This window comes from Pan paniscus, chromosome 10 (genome assembly GCF_029289425.2).
Source record: "Pan paniscus chromosome 10, NHGRI_mPanPan1-v2.0_pri, whole genome shotgun sequence".
Taxonomy (NCBI): domain Eukaryota; kingdom Metazoa; phylum Chordata; class Mammalia; order Primates; family Hominidae; genus Pan; species Pan paniscus.
Window position 1 is genome coordinate 104853025 of NC_073259.2, and position 23029 is coordinate 104876053.

Below are 23029 nucleotides of genomic sequence, written 5' to 3' on the forward strand. Positions count from 1 at the left end.
TCATAGATTTAATGTAGTTCAGTAGTTCAGTAGTTTTATTTTGTGGAATTTGACAAAGTGATGCCAAAATTTATATGAAAGAACAAAAGGCAAGGTTGGTCAAAAGATACCTAAAAAAGAACAACCTAGTGATTCCACATCCAGGTAATTTGTGCATGCGTGCACCAGACAATATGTACTTAAATATTTATAGCAGCCTTATTCATAACAGTAAAGACGAAAATAAAACAAAATTAAAAAGAAATCACATGTCCATCAATGGTAGAATAGATATATAAATTGTGGTATATTCCTAAACTGAAATACTACATAATAACAAAAAATATCAGTAAATAACAGCTACCTGCATTAGCCTGGCTGAATTTTCAAAGCACACTGTTTAAAGGAAAAAGAAAATCATAGATAAATGCATGCAGTATGATTCTCTTCCTATAAAGTTCTAAAAAGATAAAGTTAACAATGTTTTATTTATTACATGTTATGTAATATATATGTTTAAAGAGTGAAGGACAGATATGGGATTAGTAACACTAAATTTTGGATAGTGATTATTTCTGGGACATGAGCTCAGGCAGCGAGAGTGAAATGGAATTAGAGAGAGGCTTATAAGATACTCCCAAAGTACTGGGAATTTGTAATCCAAGGTGGGTGGTGAGTACATGGAGATTCATCTTATTCAAGAAAACATGCATAGGCCATTAACCATAGAATATTTATCTTCCTTTTTTCGCTTCCCAGAGACAACCACTGTTCTAATCAAATGTTTTTTATGTGCATGTATATATGTAAATGATACAAATAATCATATTGTTTTCAAACTTACATAAATGGTATCATACTCTATATCACCTGGAACCTGTTTGTTAACTCATTGTATGTTTTCAGGATCTATCCATCATTACTCTTATAATGCCCATTTTAAAGAAAAGTAAGAGGTCGGGCGCAGTGGCCCATGCCTGTAATCCCAGCATTTTGGAAGGCCGAGGCAGGTGAATCACCTGAGGTCGGGAGTTCAAGACCAGCCTGACCAACATGGAGAAACGCTGTTTCTACTAAAAACACAAAATTAGCCGGGCGTGGTGGCGCATGCCTGTAATCCCAGTTACTCGGGAGGCTGAGACAGGAGAATCGCTTGGACCCGGGAGGAGAAGGTTGCAGTGAGCCAAGATTGTGCCATTGCACTCCAGCCTGGGCAACAAAAGCGAAACTCCATCTCAAAAGAAAAAAAAGAAAAGAAAAGTAAGAGTCAGAAAATCAAAAGCCCAGAGAGGCCCAAGGCACAGAGAGATTCAAGGTCACACACTAGTGAGTGTATAGCTGGGATTTGAACTGAGACTCCACACTATATTTTCTCCCTTGTAGATGTAATTCATTCACTTTAAATGGCTTCAAATGACTACACTCCTGTTTATATTTTAAAGTTTCCTTTTTTAATATTGCAAACAACACTTTGTGCAAAACTCTTGGTACACATATATGGGTATCTGCATTTTCAGTTTTCTTAGATCTTGCCAAATTGTTTTCCAAATAATTGTGAATTGCTCTCACAAATAATGTGTGAACATTCCAATTTATTCACGTTATTATCAATATTTATTATTTTCAGATTTTGGTGTCTATCAGTTCCTAAGGGATATGAAATGCTATTTCATTTTAATTTGCATTTTTCTAATTTTTAGTGATGCTAAAAATTTTGGTCACTTGGGTTTACTTTTCTATGAATTGCCTGTTGATATTCTTTGTCCACTTTTTCTATGAATTGCCTGTTGAAATTGTGTTGCTTGACATTTGTTTGTTGATTGATGCAAGGTGTTTACACATATTAGAGAAAGAGAGTTCATATATATATATATTTTAAATATCTTTTCTCAGTCTGTGGTTGGTCTTTTAACTTGGTGTTTGGTGTCTGCATGATACAAAAGACTTTTAAATTGAACATAGTATCATGTGTCAGCATTTCCTTTATGAGCTGTGCTTTTTTTCTGTTCATGATTGTTTTTCAAGGAAAGCATAATATAATATTGTGTTACAAAAAAAAGTTTTTCACTTTCAGATAACTACCAAGTCCTCTTCCAGACTTCCTGTACATTTTTGTACCAAAATGATGATGTGTGTGACAGCACAGATGGTAGAAAAAAGACTCAGACCAAAGTGGATATTACATGGATCCTTCTACTGCGCTACTATATTCACCTTCAGAGGATTAATAATCTGAGCAAACTGCTAGGTAGGTTTTTTGATGTGTTAAGAGAGAACATATTTCTTTCTAATTCCCGTTTAAGTCATGTTTCTTGTTGAGAATTATAAGATACTTTTGACATCTTTCTGAGTGACTGTCATCAGAAGATGAAAATTTCATGGGTTCTTAACCTGGGATACATGCATCTTTGGATAGAATAGTACTTCAATGTAATTGGTTTCTTTAGAAATTCTATATATATTATTTCATATGTTTAAAAACATCATGATAAGGAGGCATCTGGAGGCTTTCCAAGACCACTGCCAAAGTTAAGAACTAGTGATTCCAATGTGACAGTTTATGAAATGAACAAGATGACATTTTGGCTTTAGAGAAAGAGTGGTCCAGTAGCCGGTATGTCAGAGGGAAGAAATGCATGACTTCAGATGGCATATTAATTCCGTGGAGTTTTTTTTTTTAATCATTGGTGCTATCTAAAAAAATATCCAGAAAAACTGATAAAATCTGCTTCACATCAGTCCCTCTTGTGATTGTGTGACATTGTTATGTTTTATCTGTGCTCATGATGTTGGGGATCCAGTGTTGCCCATCAGTGCAAACAGTCAGAAAAGACAATTTTACCCATGCCAGGGCACAGTGATGGGGAAACCAGCAGGGCAAATAGGCTGAGTCACAGAGTTGCTAAGCACAGTTCCAGGAGCTCACAAGCCCTCTGAAAGGTGTCAGGATAAAAAGGTTCATGGTGATGGGGGCTAGAGCAAGGGAAGTTCAGAGGGAAAGGACATGGACAAGAGCCAGTGCAGCCAGCCCTGGTGATCCCTTGCCCCTCAGCCACTCTGCTCACCTCTGAATTCACCTGCTGGCACTTCCCACCACAAGTGCCATGTCTTACTGCTTTTCTGCCCTGGGCTTTCTTTGAAGCTACTGAGGTTTGACCAGCCTGCAGACAGGGTTTCCACAGACACGGGAGTAACCTTCAGCTATTGAGGTAGGGAGCTCCTAGATAAACATACCAGCTTCTCAGTCTCTCGACGGGACAGTTCTACATGGTTTGTCAGAAGGTTCCCAGTGGGACTGAGCCCTCACTGCCCAAGGCTGTAGCCCACTCATTTACTCACCCTTATTGGCTCTTTTTGTTTTCTCTGTCACACTTTCTCCATTCCCTCACTTGTGCTTCTTGAAATGACTTTTCAAATAAACTGTCTACAAATTCTTACCTTAGGATCTGTTTTAGGGGGAACCCAAAAGAAAATAGGTACATGGAATATATGGCACCATTGTTAATACCTAAAACTAAGCATTACCCTCATGTGCCTCTGAAATTTTCTTTTTTTTAATCTTTTTTTTTTTTTTGTCACCCAGGCTGGTGTGCAATGCTGCGATCTTGGCTCACTGCAACCTTCACCTCCTGGGTTCAAGTGATTCTTCTGCCTCAGGCTTCTGAGTAGCTGGGATTACAGGCATGTGCCACCATGCCCAGCTAATTTTTATATTTTTAGTAGAGATAGGGTTTTGCTATTTTGGCTAGGCTGGTCTCAAACTCCTGACCTCAGGTGATCCTCCCACCTCAGCCTCCCAAAGTGCTGGGATTATAGGCATAAGCCACTGTGCCTGGCCTGAAATTTTCTTTCCTTCTGTGGCAAGAAACAATTCCATTAGTGTATAAGCCCTAAAAACAGAGGGACGTCATTGGCAGCCTCTAGCGGAGGTGGGAATATGTAACGATAGTGGTTAGTGAGCAAATACCAGCAATATTGAGATCATCCCGTTTTCTAACATGAACCTAAACTAAGGTATTTTTCTTTCTTAAGCATCTGCAACACCAGTATCTGGAATTTCTTTGCCAGATGATACACTTCTCACATCCCTTTACAACTCTGAGTTGATTTTGCGCCAGAAAGAAGTGCATTTTTTCCTTAAAAAATTCTTACAGCTGTATTCTTCTTCTTGTATTGATGAATTTCCAAAAGAACTTCTTTGTCAACTGGAAAATCCCCCTCTTTCAGAAAAAGACATACGTGAATCATCTGCCAAGGTAACGTTTTTTGAAACATGATATATTTACATAAAACTTCTTGGAATCATCATTATATTTCAGAAGGAAGCACATTAGCTTCCATGCTGGCACAGATTTCTACTTCTCCCAGAGTTCTAGGGAAGGCTCATTCCTGTGTTACCATGTGGATAGGCTAACCAAACATCCTGGGATTTTAGGACAGTTCACATTTCAATTGTTCAGCCTTGTTCTCATAAGTCTTTTAAAATGCCTCAGAAGTTTCTATATTCCTGCACAAAACAGCATCTCTCAAGGAACCATTTTGCCAAAAAGTTACACAGATTTCAGTATCATCACCCTATAAGAAAACTAGACTGTTAGTGTCTAAATCTGTGCCCAGTTTCTGTACTTTGGTTTTAAATGTGTGATAAAAATTATTCATTGTGAGTACCTTTTGCAATTGTGAGTGTAAATAAATAATAGAGGTAACACTTTAAAATAAATTAAAAGTGTGAAGACTTTTTATTTGGAAAAGTGTTATTAAATTGGATACATTTTCCCAAGATATGTAATATGGAAACTTTTTAAGGTATTGATTGTAGAGACATAAAAAGAGGAATATAAATGGAGATTTTTCAAAATTAAAGCTACTAAAGTCTTGAATAGCAGTAGTTTGGATAAACTTCCAAAATGAATGTGTTAAAAGACACTGAAAAAGTAAAGGATTTTACTTAAAAATAAGAATATGTATTTGAAATTTGGTATTCAACCAACCTATGTTGATTACCTACTGTGTGCCAGAGACACTGTTAGTTGGTGGAGAAAGAAAGGATGGATAAAGCGTAGTCCCTGTACATATAGTCTCAGTGTGGTAGTAGAGAAACAGTGACAGGGTTAAAACAGAAGAAAGTTACTTTATTTCAGAGATGCTTTCTAAGAGAAAATCACAGGATTAATACTAGCAGAAATAATGTGAAAATTAGTATATCTTAGTTTTACTTTCAATACTCTCAATAGGGCTGATTGGCAAAGGATAGATGAAAAAGTGAGGTGTTTTTTTTTTTTGTTTTTTTTTTTTGAGACAGAGTCTCTCTCTGTCGCCCAGCCTGGAGTGCAGTGGTGTGATCTTGGCTCACTGCCGCCTCTGCCTCCTGGGTTCAAGCGATTCTCCTGTCTCAGCCTCCCGAAAAAGTGAGTTATTTAAGAAAGAGGTGATGAAGTCATGAAGCTTATGACACAAGAATGGAAAGGAAGAGATGGCTGTAAAACATATTTGCTTAAGTAACACTGAAAACAACAACAACAGAAACAGTTTTGTGACTCTTTGGAGCTGGAAAGTGAAGAGGAAATGACTAGAGCCTCTTGTACCATTTGGAACTTCTGTCTGTGATCATTAGTGCATGGTGACATCATTAGCACATACAGGGGAGGCAGGAGGATGAGCACATTTTTCTGCTTCGTAGATACAGAATTTGAGATTCTTGTAGAAAACTCAAGTGGACATAGCATATTGTAAGCTTCCAATACATATCTGTGAAATGAATAAGTTGTACAGAATTCTTTCAAAACTAGAAAAAAATCACTGATTTATTTTGAATTATCTCTACTTTGGACTTTACCATTGAACTCTTTAATTTTTATAGCTATAGATTTTCCCATATAAGATATGTTCATGTTACTGTTGCCAACTCTCCCAGAGAAGTTCCCAGAGAACTGAAAGTGTGGCTTGTTCCAGAATGGTGACCCTTGCTTATCTTATCCTACTAGAATATAGCAACCTTATGTTTTGGGTAGATTAAATTATACATATTTTTTTTAAAAATCACTCTTTTGAACATTCCTTCCCTACTCAAGAGAGTCAGATGACTGTTAATAAATCATAAGTTTTTAAAAGTAGTGGAAAAACCTATTAAGATATTTTTAAGAATCCAGTTAAAGAAATGATTCTCAGTTGGTGTTATGCAGTGGCCCTCAGTGCAATGTATTGAAAGCACACTGGAAGATTTTTCAAACGACTTCCTCTCTCCTAGATAATAGGATATTGTGGCATGCCCAATGCTCAGCCACCCCATTCTGTGCCCAGATTCTAAATCATTCAGGAAATAAGAGAAAAGAGTAAAACAGATTGGGATTTAAAAATGCTCATCTTTATGAGTGATGAAGTTGATATTATAGGATGTGGTTTATATTTTTTGGTGAAATGATCTTCCTAGTAATGAGTACCAAAGTAGACAGATTTTCCAATCTGGCCTCATATTATTGGGTCATTTCAGGCTCCTCACGTGGGGACAGGCTCCTTAAAATCTGTTGCGTGAGGAGCAGAGAGTGTTCACTTCCTGCAAACATTTTACTCCCAGGAAGAAAGCGCAGAAATAAGCATGCCCAAAGTTCTTTTTCCCAGATTCAGCAATCGAGTAACACTCCCCCATGGGAAGGAGTGAGTGAGGATGTGAACAGGCCAGGAAGGTAATGTTAATGTCTGGCCCTGCACACAGAAGGGCACAGTGGGAGTAGAATGAAATCATTGCCATCTAACACCAGATTCAGATTCACCCCTCCTGGGAACTGAGACTATTTTTGAGGATTACTGCCAGGTGTCACAGATACCTCAGGCATTTTGGAGTAGGGGGCAGAGGACGGGAAGACTGAGAACAATAGTTTCAACTGATCTATTCTTGTGAATATTATGTAAGAGTTCGGAAACTAATAGGTGTGATTTCTTAAATGCTGTTCTACTAGGAGCTCTGCTTGAGTATTTTAGTATTAAGGGCAGCCTATCATTACCCATTTCCTAAAGATTATGCTCCAAATGTTCAAGCTTGAATACATTGTAAATACAAGTGACATTTCTAATGGCAACAGTGTTATCAAAGAGTTGTTTCACCCTGTTTGCTCTTTTTTGATATAATTAGTGTAACACTCCCCAGGAAAATCAGCTCTGGAGATCATTGTCTCTTGCCTGACAGGTGAAGCCACCTCATCATGTGTTCGTTTCACTGGGGTAGACAGCTAATGAGCATAAAGCCTTCGGATTTATATATATATATATATATAAACTCCAAGCTTGGCTGATTTTTATAATAACATTTTTGAACCTTTAATCACTCAGGAGGCTATTTCAATCAAACTCGTTCCATAATTTGATACTTAAACCTACTTTTCCCCACAAAGAAGTAGATGCCTTTCCAGAACAATCATTGCTCCGTGTTGTGCTCATCAGTTGTGTGATTCTGCATGTTGTCAAGTCTTTCGGAGCTTTGTGATGGAAAAACAAAGGTGGCAAACAAGTTACATTAAAAATTCCCCAAAAAGAATATGATTAAAACCGTGCGTAATGCTGAGTTATTCATGCTTGGACTGTATGCTTGAATACAGTCAGTTGTAAGGATAAATATCTGACTAGTGTGAGCTGCTTTATTGTTTATAGGACTGTGGCAAACCAAGGTTCTCCTGGTAGGCCTGTTGTTTTATTTCTTTCAAAGAACAAAAAAAAAAAAAAAATAGAATAAAAGTACTCAGTGTATAATTCATCAATTAGCATATGTAATGAATCCTCTTAGCAACTACATATATAGTATTTGAAAGGTAATGGAATATTAAATACCTATTTTGATATTGACTTATGTTTATAATTTATCATTATTAGACTACTGTGCTAATAAACAATGCACATATTGAAATAAAAGGTATTTTTACTTTTCAATACTTATCTAGTTATTGAATATGAATTGTTTGCTAAAATACTTGTCAGAACCTCTGAAAATCACTCAGATATGAAGAAATTTAAGAAATTATTTTTTGAATTAATTATTTACTTGATTTTTTTTTGATGAACTGCTTGACATAAAATTATTCTTAATTAAGCACTTACAAATGATGATTTAACCCTGCTAATCTTGCTTATTATGTATTTTGATCATGCTTTTAGAAGCAAGGATTCTGGTTTATAATAGCCTTTTATGATTGTCTCTAGACATTTAGAAAACTTTTCACATTTAATATTACCTTTCAGTCAAAACATTTTTTCTTTTATCAGTAGACAACTTGAAAGGTCAGTGTTTTTATTTCCATTTTTATTTTATTTTGAAGACTTAACTTCACAGTCATATTATATCTTGAACAGGCTCAGAAATAATGGGAGGGACAAAGACTTATAGAAACACCAGGCATTTCTTTCTGACCACTGACAAATACTCCTTGGTCCTCAAACCTTGACAGGCCTTAGATATCAAAAAGACTGAAGTAGAGGGACCAATTCCCAGCTGCCATGCTACAAGCTTGGGTATAACAAGAAGTTAATATGGAAAGTAGTTTGCACTTCATTGAAGAATGCCTTTTTTTTTTTTTTTTTTTTTTTGAGACGGAGTCTCACTCTGTTGCCCAGGCTGCAGTGCAGTGGTGTGATATCGGCTCACTGCAACCTCAGAAGGTCCTTTTTTTAGACTTGAAATATTGTTTTTACCATTATTATCTCTATGGCTAGCCTATTGTTTTGTTGATCATTAGCAACCATGCTTTGCTTTTTCAGCTACCTTAAACAACTAATTAAGTAATTTACCAAATTGGCAATTGCATTCTATACATTTATATTTCTTGAAGATTCCTCATTCAGTGACCAAAGTTGCATAAAAGAAGCTGGGCCCACATTCATCAAGGACAAAACTTACAAATCAGCCACATTCATTTAAGGAGAGGAGGATTTTAACTTTTCAGAGCAAGTGGGTTTTACAGTAATGGATTTTAGACTTTGGAGCAAAATATGTCTTATTTTCCATATGGCATTGCAAAAAAATACTATTGGAAAAATAAATAGTAATTTATAACCACACCCTTAGTATATTCACCAGTGAAAAAAACAGAAACCAAATAGGTGTTCCTAGAAACAGTGGTAATGTTGAGACTGAAATGTTGGCATGGGCGTTTTCCCTGCTAGATCTTCACCCTGTAAGACTTACCAGAGTGGAAGAGATTTGTTGAGTTCACTGGGTTCTGAAGCATTTTTTTTTCTTTTTTTTTTTGAGATGGAGTCTTGCCCTGTCGCCCGATCTGGAGTGCAGTGGCACGATCTCAGCTCACTGCAACCTCTGCCTCCCAGGTTCAAGCAATTCTCCTGCCTCAGCCTCCTGAGTAGCTGGGATTACAGGTGCACGCCACCATGCCCGGCTAATTTTTGTATTTCTTTAGTAGAAGCGAGGTTTCACCATGTTGGCCAGACTGGTCTTGAACTCCTGACCGTGTGATCCACCTGCCTCTGCCTCCCAAAGTGCTGGGATTACAGGCGTGAGCCACCGCGCCTGGCCAGCATATTTTTACTGTAGGAGAATCTTCTCTGTAGTAAGCCAGGGGTTAGTTTTAAGATTTACCTCCATAAAACAAGCTGAGACAATCCCAGAATTTTTCAATATAGCCAAATAATTTGTTTCATATATGTAACAAATTTATTACCAGTAATTAAACTGATGTTTTTGTTTGTTCCCTAGTTGTATCGCGATAGTTCTGTACAATCCATTTTATCTTTTAAGCCTGTTTCAAGCTCATCTTGTGTGGACATAACGCCAATAGAAATGGTAACACAAGCTTCAAACAAAGAACTTTGCTTTCAATGGTACATTCCTCCCCTGGATAGACCTCCCAAGGAGACAGAACCTATGGTATGTAATGTAATTATAGAACTCAATATTTCATTTATATATAAAGCTTAACTAAGCCATTATAACTTGGAGAGTAGAGGACATTCTCTTATCATATAGATGAGAACAGGTATCAATATATAATCTACATTGTCTAGTAGAATAAATTTGAAAATAACCAAGAAATCTGGGAAAGTCTGATTCAGGCTGATCATTTTTCTTTTTCCTGATCCCATAGGGAAAATTTTCAGTGTGTCACCATTATATATGATGCTTAACTTTTTTTGGTAGTTATTCTTTATCATGTTAAAGAATTTTTTTACTGCTATTTTGCTAAGAATATTTACCATGAATATTTTACTGTATCTATTAAGATTATTTTTATAATTTTTCTTTTTAATATTTAATTGATTTTATAATGTTAGATCAATGTTGTGTTTCTGAGATAAACTCAAGTTGGTCATGATATATTTATTTTGCTGGATTCGGTTTGCTATTATTTGTATTAAATTTTCACCTCTGTTTTCCTGAGTAATATTGGGCTATTTTTATACTATTCTTTTTTAAATTTTATTATTTTTTAATTTCAATAGGTTTTTGAGGAACAGGTGGTTTTTGGTTACATGGATAAGTTCTTTAGTAGTGATTTCTGAGATTTTGGTGCACCCATCACCCAAGCAATGTACGCTGTACCCTGCCTCACCCCTCCTCCACCCTCTCCCCCGAGCCCCCAAAATCTATTGTATCATTCTTATACATTTGCATCCTCATAGCTTAGCTCCTATCTCATGAGTGAGAACATATGATGTTTGGTTTTCCATTCCTGAGTTACTTCACTTAGAATAATAGTCTCCAATTCCATCCAGGTTGCTGTGAATATCATTATTTCATTCCTTTTTATGGCTCATTAGTATTCCATGGTGTGTATGTGTGCATATATATATGTCACATTTTCTTTATCCACTCACTGATTGATGGGCATTTGGGCTGATTTCATATTTTTGCAATTGTGAATTGTGCTGCTATAAACGTGCGTGTGCAAGTATTTTTTTTTCTTTGTATAATGCCTTTTTTCCTCTGGGTAGATAGTCAGTAGTGGGATTGCTAGATCAAATGGTAGATCTACTTTTAATTCTTTAGGGAATTTCCACACTGTTTTCCATAGTGGTTGTACTAGTTTACATTTCTACCAGCAGTGTGAAAGTGTTCCCTTTTCACCACATCCATGCCAACATCTATTATTTTTTGATTTTTTGATTATGGCCATTCTTGCAGGAACAAGATGGTATTTGCATTGTTGTTGTTTTGATTTGTATTTTCCTGATCATTAGTGATGTTGAGCATTTTTTCATGTTTGTTGGCCATTTGTATATCTTCTTTTGAGAATTGTCTATTCATGTCTTTAGCCCACTCTTTGATGGGATTTTTTCTTTTTTCTTGCTAGTTTGTTTGAGTTCCTTGTAGATTCAGCATTTGTTTGTCTGAAAAAGAGTGTATATTTCCTTCATTTATGAAGCTTAGTTTCACTGGGTGCAAAATGCTTGGCTGACAATTGTTTTGTTTAAGGAGGCTAAAGATAAGACCCAAATCTTTTCTAGCTTGGTAGGGTTTCTGCTGAGAAATCTGCTATTAATCTTGTAGATTTTCCTTTATATGTTATCTGATACTTTTGTGTCACAGCTCTTAAGATTCTTTCCTTCATCTTAACTTTAGCTAACCTGATGACTATGTGCTTAGATTGTGATACTTTTGCAATGAATTTTCATGGTGTTCTTTGAGCTTCTTGTATTTGGATGTCTAGATCTCTAGTAAGGCCAGCGACATTTTCCTTGATTGTTTCCTCAAATACGTTTTCCAAACTTTTAGATTTCTCTTCTTTCTCAGCAGTATTAATTATTCTTAGGTTTAGTTGTTTAACATAATCCCAAACTTCTTGGAGATGTTGTTCTTTTTTTATTCTTTTTTTTTTGTCTTTGTTGGATTGGGTTAATTTGAAAGCCTTGTCTTTGAGCTCTGAAATTCTTTCTTATACTTGTTCGATTCTATTGTTGAGACTTTCCATTGTATTTTGCATTTCTTTAAGTGTGTCTTTCATTTCCAGGCTTTGTCATTGTTTTTTATTTATGCTGTCTATTTCTCTGAAGATTTTTCCATCCATATCTTGTAACATTTAAAACATTTCTTTAAATTGGTATTTACCTTTCTCTGGTGCCTCCTTGAGTAGCTTAATAATCAACCTTCTGAGTTCTTTTTCTGGCAATTCAGAAATTTCTTCTTGGTTTGGATCCATTGCTGGTGAGCCAGAGGGATCTTCTGGGGGTGTTAAAGAATCTTGTTTTGTCATATTACCAGAATTGTTTTTCTGGTTTCTTCTCATTTGGGTAGACTAGGTCAGAGGGAAGATCTGGGACTCAGGGGCTTCTGTTGAGAGTCTTTTGTCCCATGGGGTGCTCCGTTGATGTGGTGTTCTCCCCCTTCCCTTAGGGATGGAGCTTCCTGAGAACTGAACTGCAGTGATTGTTATTTCTCTTCTGGGTCTAGGCACCCATCGAAGCTACCGGGCTCTGGGCTGGTACAGAGGAGTGTCTGCAAAAAATCCTGTAATATGATCCACCTTCAGGTCTCTTAGCCATGGATACCAGCACCTGCTCTGGTGGAGGTAGTAGGGGAGTGAAGTGGATTCTGTGAAGGTCCTTGATTGTATTTTTTTTAGTGCACTGGTTTTGTGTTGGTTGGCCTCCAGCCAGGAGGTGGTGCTTTCAAGAGAGCATCAGCTGATAGTATAGGTAAGACACAAGGTTGCCCTAGGGTTGCCTGGATAAATATTTGGGTTTCTCAGGTGGTGGATGGGGACATAGAGCTCTGAAGAGATTATGTCCTTTGTCTTTGGCTACCAGAGTGGTATAGAAAAACAATTAGGTGGGTGCAGGGTTAGGCGTGTCTAAGCCTAGACTCTCCTTGGGCAGGGCTTGCTGTAGCTGCTGTGGGAGATGATGGTGTGGTTCTCAGGTGGATAGAATTACGTTCTCGGGGAGATTATGGCTGCCTCTGCTGCATCATACAGGTTGCCAGGGAAGTGGAGGAAAGCTGGCAGTGACAGGCCTCACCCAGCTCCCACATGGCCCAAAAGTCCAGTCTCACTCCCACCGTGCCCTCCCAATGTCAGTGAGTTTATTTCTAGGCAGCTGGTGAGCAGGGCTGAGAACATGCCCCAGACTACAAGCCTCCCCGCTAAGAAAAAAAGCAGGACTTTCAGGTTTCGAGCCCCTCTACTTCTGTGCTTGTGTCTGCACTCCCCATTTGCCCCCTCCTCCAGATTCTGTCCAGGAAACTTTATATTTGGTTGAAATTGCTACAAAGTTCAGCTGGAAGTGTTCTTATCCCTGTGGTCTTTCCCCAATTCCACTGGCAGCCCTCCCCAAGGATCCCTGCAAGATCAAGTTAGAAATGTCTTCCCTGGGGGCTGAGAGTGCCCACAGGGCTCTTCCTGCTGCTTCCTCCACCCTGTATTTTGCTTGGCTCTCTAAATTTGTCTCAGCTCCAGGTAAGGTCACATCCTTCTCCTGTGATATGGACCCTCAGATTCCCCTCAGCTCCAGGTAAGGTCACATCCTTCTCCTGTGATATGGACCTTCAGATTCCCCAGTGAGGATGTTTGTTTGAGGGTAGACATTCCCCCTCTCACACATTGGGCACTCACAGTTTTGGCTATCTTATGGGGCCTGCAGCAGCAAGCCACTTCCTTCAGAGGGTCAGTGGATTCTCTCAGCTTTCCTGGTATGTTCCTGTGTTAGTTCTTGTGAGTCTCCACAGGCTGCTCTGTCCATTTGAGTGGGAACTGCAAGTTCGGCCTATCTCCTATATGCCATTCTTGCTCTTATTATGCTTTTATACTATTCTTGTCAGATGTTTTTCATATCATGATTTTGCTAGAATCATAAAATGAATTGATAAATATATTGTGTTTTACTATTTTCTGGAGAAGTTTGTGTAAATTTGGAGTACCTTTTTTTATTTTATTGTTTGTTAGAACTCATCAGTAAAGCCAGCTGAACCTACTGTTTTCTTTCTCAGAAATAGCGATATCATTCTTAATAGTTTTATGCAGTCTTTAAGCAATAGTACTAGTGTACTGGTTTTCGGAAGTGGTGTCAGTTCTGATTGGGCCAATATCTTCTCTGGTAGTTTGTGCCTGTGTTAAACCAAGTTTTAAATATTCTATCATTTTTGTTTACAAGACATTTTGGGTTGTCTGTTTCTTCTGAGTCAATTTTAAGTTGCTGTTCTAGGAATTTGACCATTTTATTTAAAATTCCTCTCATATTTTAAATCTATTTAATGTGTTTGTAATGATGTACCCTTTTTCATTTCTTATATTGGTTATTTGTGTATTCTCCTCTTTTTCTTGAAGTTTTTAGTTAGTTTTGGTTAATATATCTTTTTCTACTTTTTTGTGTAATTTTCCTAGCTGCTGACTTATTGCAATAAATGTTTAGCTCAGTATTCAGCTTTTTCTTACCTAATATATGCATTTTGAAGCTATGACTTTCTCTCTAAACATTTTTTTGGCTGCATCCCACAAGTTTTTTATTATAGTGTTGACATCATCATCAATCAGTTAAAAATAGTTTTGTAAAATTTTCATTACGATTTCTCCTTTGGCTCATGGACTATTTTGACAAGTGTTTCTAAAATTCCAAACTATGTGGAGCTTTTCTAGTTATCTTTTGTTATCTATTCCCAGATTGTGTTGTTTTGTGGTAATAAAAAATTTTAGTGTGATTACTATTTGTTGAAACTAGATTTTTTTTTCACCAGGAAAGTGTTAATTGTGTAAGTGATCTATTGCTCTTTAAAAGGATATGTACTCTTCAGTTGTTGAGGAAGTATTTATGTGTAGTAGGTGAGTTTGGCCAGTCTTGTTCAAATCATCTATATGCTTGCTGATTTTTCCATTTCGTCTGCCTTTTTTAAAAAATTAATTACTAAGAGAAGTATGTTTAAATCTTTCACTATGATTGTCATTGTTTAGTTTTTTCTTGCAGTTCTCTCAAATTTTGCTTTACTTAATTTGAGGCTGTGTTCTTGGGTGCAATCAGATTGATAGCTGTTATATCATCTTGGTGAATTGAACATTTTATCATTTTGATAATAGTACTTTTCTTAATTATGCTTTTTAAATTACATGACCTTTTTGTAATAATGTTCATTTTCCCATAAAGCCTGCTTTATCTGATGCTAACATAGGAAAGTGGCTTTATTTTGCTTATTATTTTCATGGTAATATTTTTCCAGCCATTTGCTTTCAACCCTTCCATGTACCTGTGTTTAAATTTTGCTTCTTATAAAAGGTATGTTCTTGGATATTTAAAAATATTGTGTAACAATATTACTTTCTGACTGAATAATCCATTAATGTAAATACTAATATATTTGGTTTAAATCTACCTTGCTTTTGCTTGTCCTGGATTTTGTTGTTTTTCCTCTCCTTTAATATCTACTTTTGGATTGATTTCTTTATCATTCATTTTTTCACTATAAGTTTTGAAATTATGCATTCTTTCTGTGCTTTTAGTGGTTACCTTCAGGACAACATACGTACTTAACTTATTAAAATCTACATTGATATATATTTGCTCCCCTAATGACTTACATGGCATTGCTGTACATTTTCCTTTTTAACCCAAAATAGTAGTATTATTTTTATGTGTTTTTCTTGTTTTATACAAGAAATGTTTGTTTTTTAAATTAATCTCCTACATATTTACTATTTGGTTTGTTTTTTACTCCCTCTTGCATTTTAGACGTTTCTTCTAGGATTACTTCTTTCTGTTGAAGTACATTCTTTAGAATTTCCTTTGGTGAGGATCTTCTGGAGGCAAACACTTCCAATTTTTGATTGCCTGTACATGTCATTATTTTACATTTATTTGTAAAATAAATTTTCATGGGGTAGATAATTTAAGGTCAGAAATCATGTTGTTTCAACACATTCAAAACCTCATCTACTCATTTCCATTTTTGCTGTTGAGGGTTAAGCCGTTGCTGCTTTGGAAGTTTTAGGACTTCTTTAACCAGTTTCTTTTGAGATTTTCCTCTTTGATTTTTGCACAGTTGTACTGAGAATGGTCTTCTTTTTATTTTAGTGGGTAAGAACACATACTCTGGAACTAAACTGCCTAGGTTTGAATCTCATCTCTGCCACTTAACAGTTTTGTGATCTTGAGTAGATTAGTTAACTTTTCTGCATCAAGGTTACCCTCATCTGTAATTAGAGATAACTATAAACTCCTAACCTCAATAAAGAGTAGTTGTCATTATTATGTGAAATGATTTTTAAATTATTATGTTTTTAAAGTTTAATAGCTTCAAATATACATGAAGTATACTTGGTAATCATTATTTAAAGGCACCTTTAATGTTTATCAACAATATCTCCTTATAGATACTTTAGCTTCCAACATTCTGCAGAAAAGAGAGTAAACTGAGCCTAACCAGCGAATTAAGTACATAGCAAATAAGAGAAAACCTTAGTTTGCCTCTAAATGCAGTTTACAAATTTGTATCGTAGATATAATTTGTTTTAATGTATGTTATCCTTATATTTATATCCATTATCTATACCTTTATTCATATCTATATCCATATGGATGGACATTTGCAATAGGGCTAATTGGAGGATAGAAGGAAGGAGGGGACAAGTATTTAGGAGCAGTTCAGTATCAATCCATGAATTACTGGAGATTCAACAGTAATTCAGATTTTAGGATAGCCTTGAAAATGGGTCAAGCTTTTAAAAACACAGCAGTTGGTCAATATAGCCTTTCACAGAGGGACATTCCACTATAGAATTCCTTTGATTGCTGCTTTGTGTAAGAAGAGCCTCAGGCTTTTTCCCATAAAACATTTGCCTTATAGTTTTGCCGTGTTCAGCATTTTTATTTGCTTTTTGTGTTCTGCATTGGTCTATTCTTGCACTTCCCAGCTCTTGAGTGCTGTCCCCTCTAGCTGCGCCTCTGGTAGCTTCTGCAACTCCTTGACTCATGTGACCCATGTCAAATCATGAAACCTCCTGGGCCTGCCTCTCTTTGTTCTCCAGCACCATTTCTCACTTTGGCCCCTTCATTCTGCTACCTTAGGCTGGAAATCTGCTACTAACTCTTGGTCAATTATAATTCTCTTCCTATCCAGATACAAAAGAGAAACTTTAGCATATAACTCTCCAGATACCTTTCATGCTATTTCACATATTTTAAAAGTACTCCCCTTCCAGTTAAATCCTTGCCAGATATTCCATATACATTTAAAAATAATGAATTTGTAGTCTCTTTTAGGGGAATGTAGTGCAGTAGTTTTCAAATTATGATTAAAAATAGTAATGGGTCAAGGAGTATAGTGAATCATAAATAGCATTTTTTAAAAAGAAATGAAACACAAAAAACACTAGAATGCTCGACATGTAAAAATGTTTCCTGAAACTTCCATTTTATGATATATATTGTTAAAAACAAAATTTCTTAGGTTGGTCTTCAGCATACGTCAAATTTTATTTACTTGCTGGCAAGGAGCTAATAAAAGATTATATCCATTCAGAGAGGGTTTGGAAATGGAAGGAATACATAGTCGGGAAACAGAATGTTTACCTAAGCAGTTAGTTTTAAAAAGAGGAAGAAAGCATAAAGTTTATTTCACAAGGTCACAGAAACACCATATCCATATCAGTTATTACAAGGGCAGTTTGCGGCAGGATAATTTGAGATGTCTGTATGCTGCTATTGGAAAAACAAAACAAAACAACATCTAAGAAGCAAATGCTAAGAATATCTTTGTGGCTGACAATTAGTGTAACAAGGTTTTATCCATCAACAGTTGTGTCTGACAATTAACATAGAAGCATGAACTAGTGTCAAGCAGAGATCAGAAGCAGAACACCAACTAAAAAATTCAGATTTAAGCAAATTGCTTGAGTGATTTTCTCTAGTCACAAGAAAAGATGCAGAACACACCATTTTTCCATTTTTTAGTTTGAGAATATTTTCCCCCTTTGACAATAAGCATGTATGTATTGGGTCATGATAAAAGATGTAGTTGCTGCCATAATGTTCAGTCAAAAACTCAAGAAACACTGACCTAGATGCACTAGATCTCAGACTCCAGATTTTATCGTTTTGGAAGAAAAAGCTGAAATTTGTTTGATTTAAATATGGGTGTATTTAAGCATTCATCTACTCATCGTTTTAGGATTTTAGCATTGAGTTTAATGTTGAATAACTGGCTGAAGCTCCTGAAACCCACAAGATAATAATAAGAGAGAAAACTAATGTAGAACTCACTATGTTCAAAGCACTTTACTTACATCATTTCACAGCAACTCTATAAGATAAATGCTTTCATTAGCCCCCTTTTACAAAAAAGGAAGTGAGACACAGGATGGAAGAATATTAGTGGGCAAGGAGTCAGGACTGAAGCAATCTGACTCCAGAGTCTGCATATCTGAGCATGGTGCCATATTGAGTCCCCAGATGATGGTCCTGGCTATAGGCACTTCTAGCTTCTTGAAAGGATGGTAATGAAAATTAATAACTGACTTGGAGCTTTGGAGTTTTCAGGGACAAAAAGAATCATTGTGTGACGATGCAATTTAACATCCCTTGATCCACCCACTTGGTCCCTTTAGTTTATTCACCACATTGAAGCATAAATACCAATAGGAACTAGGGATGCTGGTGGCAGCAGAGTTGAAATCCCAGCATTGGGGATTTTGATATGACATTTTTCAATAATTCAGAGGGCTAATACTCCATGCCACAATACTTTGGAGTTAAGTTCACAGCTTTGAAAATCTTAGCTTCTTGAGTATAAGAGGTAGAAATTATTCTATCCTGGTTGACAAAATTATCTTTAATAGAATATAATAGAACCACATTACAAGCTATTCATTGGAACTTTGTACAAACTGAGCATCTTTTGAACAATTTCAAAATCTTATACGGAGAAATACTAACTAAGCTGCCAGGGACTATCATTTTAATGAACCTCCCAGACAATGGCTTTAAAAATAGCTGCAAAGGGTGGTTTATTTAATTCAGAGAGACATACTACTACAGTTTAACTGTAAGAAGATGTAACCACGGCTAAAGGTTTGATTGACCAAATTTGTCTCCAGATCGTACCTTAGGACTTTTAGCTTTATCCTGTCTCATCTTCCTGCTCTTTTTAGGATCCAGCATTCCTAGGAGGATCCAGCCCATTTGAGGAACAGAATAAATTTGAATTATGTTTATAACTTGGGAAGGCTCAAGGAATACAAGTCACAGCTAATAGGGAGGAGGGGTAATAAGGAATCAGTAGCTGGCCCTTCCTTTGGGCACCTGACAACTAATTTGGAGGGAATCATTGCTGCTACAAAGGTTGTTGTGTGGGCTGAGTTTGGGCTGACATGGCTGTAGCTGCCAGCTGGCCAAGGAGGGACAGGAAACTAGGCTCTCCTATGCATATCTAGGATAATACTCACTGCCCTCCAATGGGCTGCTGTGAAACTGAGAAGTGAGCGGACCACACTTCCTACAGCTTCTTGCTCACATTGCATGGCTGGGAAGGGTCCTGCCCTCCCTGATTGCAGGCCTAAGGTGCTGTTTTGAGAGTTTAACGCTGGGCTGTGCCCCAACTTCAGAATGAGTTTGAGTTGATGTGGCAGCAGCTGCTGCCTGACCAAGGAGGGACAAGAAAACCAATCTCTCCTATGCATACCTAGAACAATACCCACCACCCTGCTACAGCCTGCGGTGAGATCGAGACTCAAGCAGACTGCATACCTCACAGATTCTTGCCCATGCTGCTTTCCTGAGGGGGACACCACCCCACCCACTCTGGTCACAAAGCCACAGCTGGCACCATTTTGAGAGTTTAATGTTGGGCTATACCTTACTCTTGGGCCGAGTTCAAGGCCCACCCAGCTAAGGGAGGAACAGGGGAGACCAAACTATCCTAAGCACACTTAGGACAACACCCACTGCCCTACTATGGGCAACTGTGAGACTGAGGACTAGTCCACTCAATCCATTGCAGCTACCAAGAACACCAACACAGACTCCTTGGGTCCTAGTGGGTTGCTCCATCAGTGCTATAGCCACCACCCATATGACACCAGCTGCCTAGGGGCTTGAGAACCTGCCCACACATCTGGCCGACTACTCCCACTACTGACTTCTTTATTATTATTATTATTATTATACTTTAAGTTCTGGTATACATTTGCAGAACATGCAGGTTTGTTACATAGGTATACATGTGCCCTGGCGGTTTGCTGCACCTATCAACCTGTCATCTAGGTTTTAAGACCCACATGCATTAGGTATTTGTCCTAATGCTCTCCCTCCCCCTGCTCCCTACTCACCGACAGGCCCCAGTGTGTGCTGTTCCCCTCCCTGTGTCCATGTGTTCTCATTGTTCAACTCCCACTTATGAGTGAGAACATGTGGTGTTTGGTTTTCTGTTGCTGTGTTAGTTTGCTGAGAAAATGGTTTCCAACTTCATCCATGTCCCTGCAAAGGACATGAACTCATTCTTTTTAATGGCTGCATAGTATTCCATGGTGTATATGTGCCACATTTTCTTTATCCAGTCTATCATTGATGGGGTTTTGGGTTGGTTCCAAGTTTTTGCTATTGTAAATAGTGCCGCAATAAACACACATGTGCATGTGTCTTTACAGTAGAATGATTTATAATCCTTTGGGTATATATCCAGTAATGGGATTGCTGGGTGAAATGGTATTTCTGGTTCCAGATCCTTGAGGAATTGCCACACTGTCTTCCACAATAGTTGAACTGATTTACACTGCACGAACAGTGTAAAAGTGTTTCTATTTCTCCACAGCCTCTGTTGTTTCCTGACTTTTTGATGATCACCATTCTAGCTGGAATGGGATGGAATCTCATTCCTGCTACTAACTTCTAAGCAAGCCACCTAGAAGCCCATGAATCAGCCCTCCAGGATTCACTAACACTGGAGCCTGTGAAACCTGCTCTGAGGCTTAAAAACAAGCACATTTACCCCACTGCTGCCACCAGTGGGGTCTGGAGGCGGCTTAGTTTGTGTCCAGATCTGCAGCAAAACTTCACCATAACCTCAACTAATAACTCTACCCTAAGCCACCAAGGAAACCAGGAATACCACTGACCTTGTGTATTGTCAAAGAAGTAACACAAAGTTTGAATTATCGCAGTCACCCAAAATCAAAGCCAAAATAGCCTACTCAACCAACAACATATATACACCCTCAGGAAAAAATAATTGTCCCCTACAAAAGCAATTTCATAAAATTGGAACAAGCAACTGCTACATCAGATGCACATATCAATGGAAGGACATAGTTAACATGAAAAAGCAGGACATACTATACAACCAAAGGACCACAACAGTCATCCAGCAATAAATCCTAATAAAAATAATTCCCTGCAATGACAGCTAAAGAATTCAAAATATTGGTTTGAAAGAACCTCAATGAAATGCAGGAAAAATCTGAAAACCAATACAAAGAAATCAGAAAATCAATTCAGAATATGAATGAAAAATTTACCAAGGAGATAAATATCTTTAAAAAAAAATTTCTGAACTAAAAAATTCATTGAAGGAAATACAGAATACACTTGAAAGCTTTAGTGACACACTAGAGCAAGCAGAAGAAAGAATCTCAGAACTTGAATATGGGTCTTTTGAAATACTTCTGTCAGACAGAAATAAGAAAAAAGAATGAACAAAGCCTCTGAAAGCTGGAACAAGGAAAGGATGCCCATTTTCACCATTCTTATTTAAGATAGTACTGGAATTTCTCACCACAGCTATCAGGCAAGAGAAAACTATTAAAGACATACAAATTGGAAAAGAAGAAGTCAAATCACTTCTGTTTGCTGATCTTAAAACTAAAAAATCCTAAAGTCTTCACCAAAAAACCTCTTAGTTTGATAGATGAATTTTGTAAAGCTTCAGTATACAAAAGAAATCAGTAGCATTTCTACCTACCAATAATGATCTAGCCGAGGACCAAATCAAGAAGGCAATCACATTTGTAATAACTACATAAAACAATATCTAGGAATATATTTAACCAAGGACATGAAAGGTCTCTAAAAAGAGAGCTACAAAACACTGACGAAAGAAAGTGTAGATGACACAAACATGGAAAAACATTCCATCTTCATGGTTTGGGAGCATCAATATTATTAAAATGACCATACTGCCCAAAGCAATCTACAGGTTCAATATTTTTCACAGATAATTAGAAAAAAACAATCCTAAAATTCATATGGAACAAAAAAACAGCTGGAATAGCCAAAGCAATTCTAAGCCAAAAGAACAAACCTGGAGGCATCACATTACCTCACTTCAAATTATGCTACAAGGTTTTAGTAACCAAAACAACATGGTACTGATATAAAAAATAGACACATACATCAATGAAAAGACTAGAGAGCCCAGAAGTAAAACCGTATACCTTTAACCAACTGGTCTTTGACAAAGTTAACAAAAATATACACTAAGGAAAGGACACCCTGTTTAATAAATGGTGCTGGGAAAATTGGATAGCCATTTGCAGAAGAATGAAACTAGACCCATACATCTCACCAGATACAAAACTGAAGATGGATTAATGACCTAAACATAAGACCTGAAATTATTTTAAAAATCCAACAAGAAAACCTAAAAAATTCTCCTGGACATTGGCCTAGGCAAAACATTTATGACCAAGTCCTCAAAATCAAATGCAACAACAACAAAAAATAGACAAGTGGGACTTAATTAAACTAAAAAGCTACACAGCAAAGGAAATAGTCACGAGAGTAAACAGACAACTTGCAGAATGGGAAAAAATTGCAAACTATGTATCTAACAAAGATCTAACATCTAGAATCTACAAGGAACTCAAGCAGCTCAACAAGAAAAAAAACCATTAAAAAGTGGACTAAAAGCATGAACATATATTTTTTCAAGAGAAAATATACAAGTTTTCAACAAACATGTAAAAAAGTGCTCAACATCACTAATCATCAGAGGAATGAATATTAAAATGACAATAAGATATCATCTTAACACCAGTCAGAATGACTATTATTAAAAATTTAAAAAAAAACATATTGGCAAGAATGTGGAGAAGATGGAATACTTTTGTAACACTGTTGGTGGGAATGTAAATTAGTACAA

General features: G+C 36.9%; 1 protein-coding gene across 1 annotated transcript in view; it reads left to right on the top strand.

Moving 5' to 3' along the window:
• The window catches only part of CFAP54 (cilia and flagella associated protein 54), a 397088-nt gene that overhangs the window by 301220 nt on the left and 72839 nt on the right, over nucleotides 1–23029 (top strand). The window contains exons 62-64 of the mRNA XM_034934266.2: nucleotides 2054–2227; nucleotides 4012–4235; nucleotides 9677–9847. Coding sequence (XP_034790157.2) covers nucleotides 2054–2227; nucleotides 4012–4235; nucleotides 9677–9847 — 569 coding nt within the window. The remainder of the gene's footprint in view (nucleotides 1–2053; nucleotides 2228–4011; nucleotides 4236–9676; nucleotides 9848–23029) is intronic.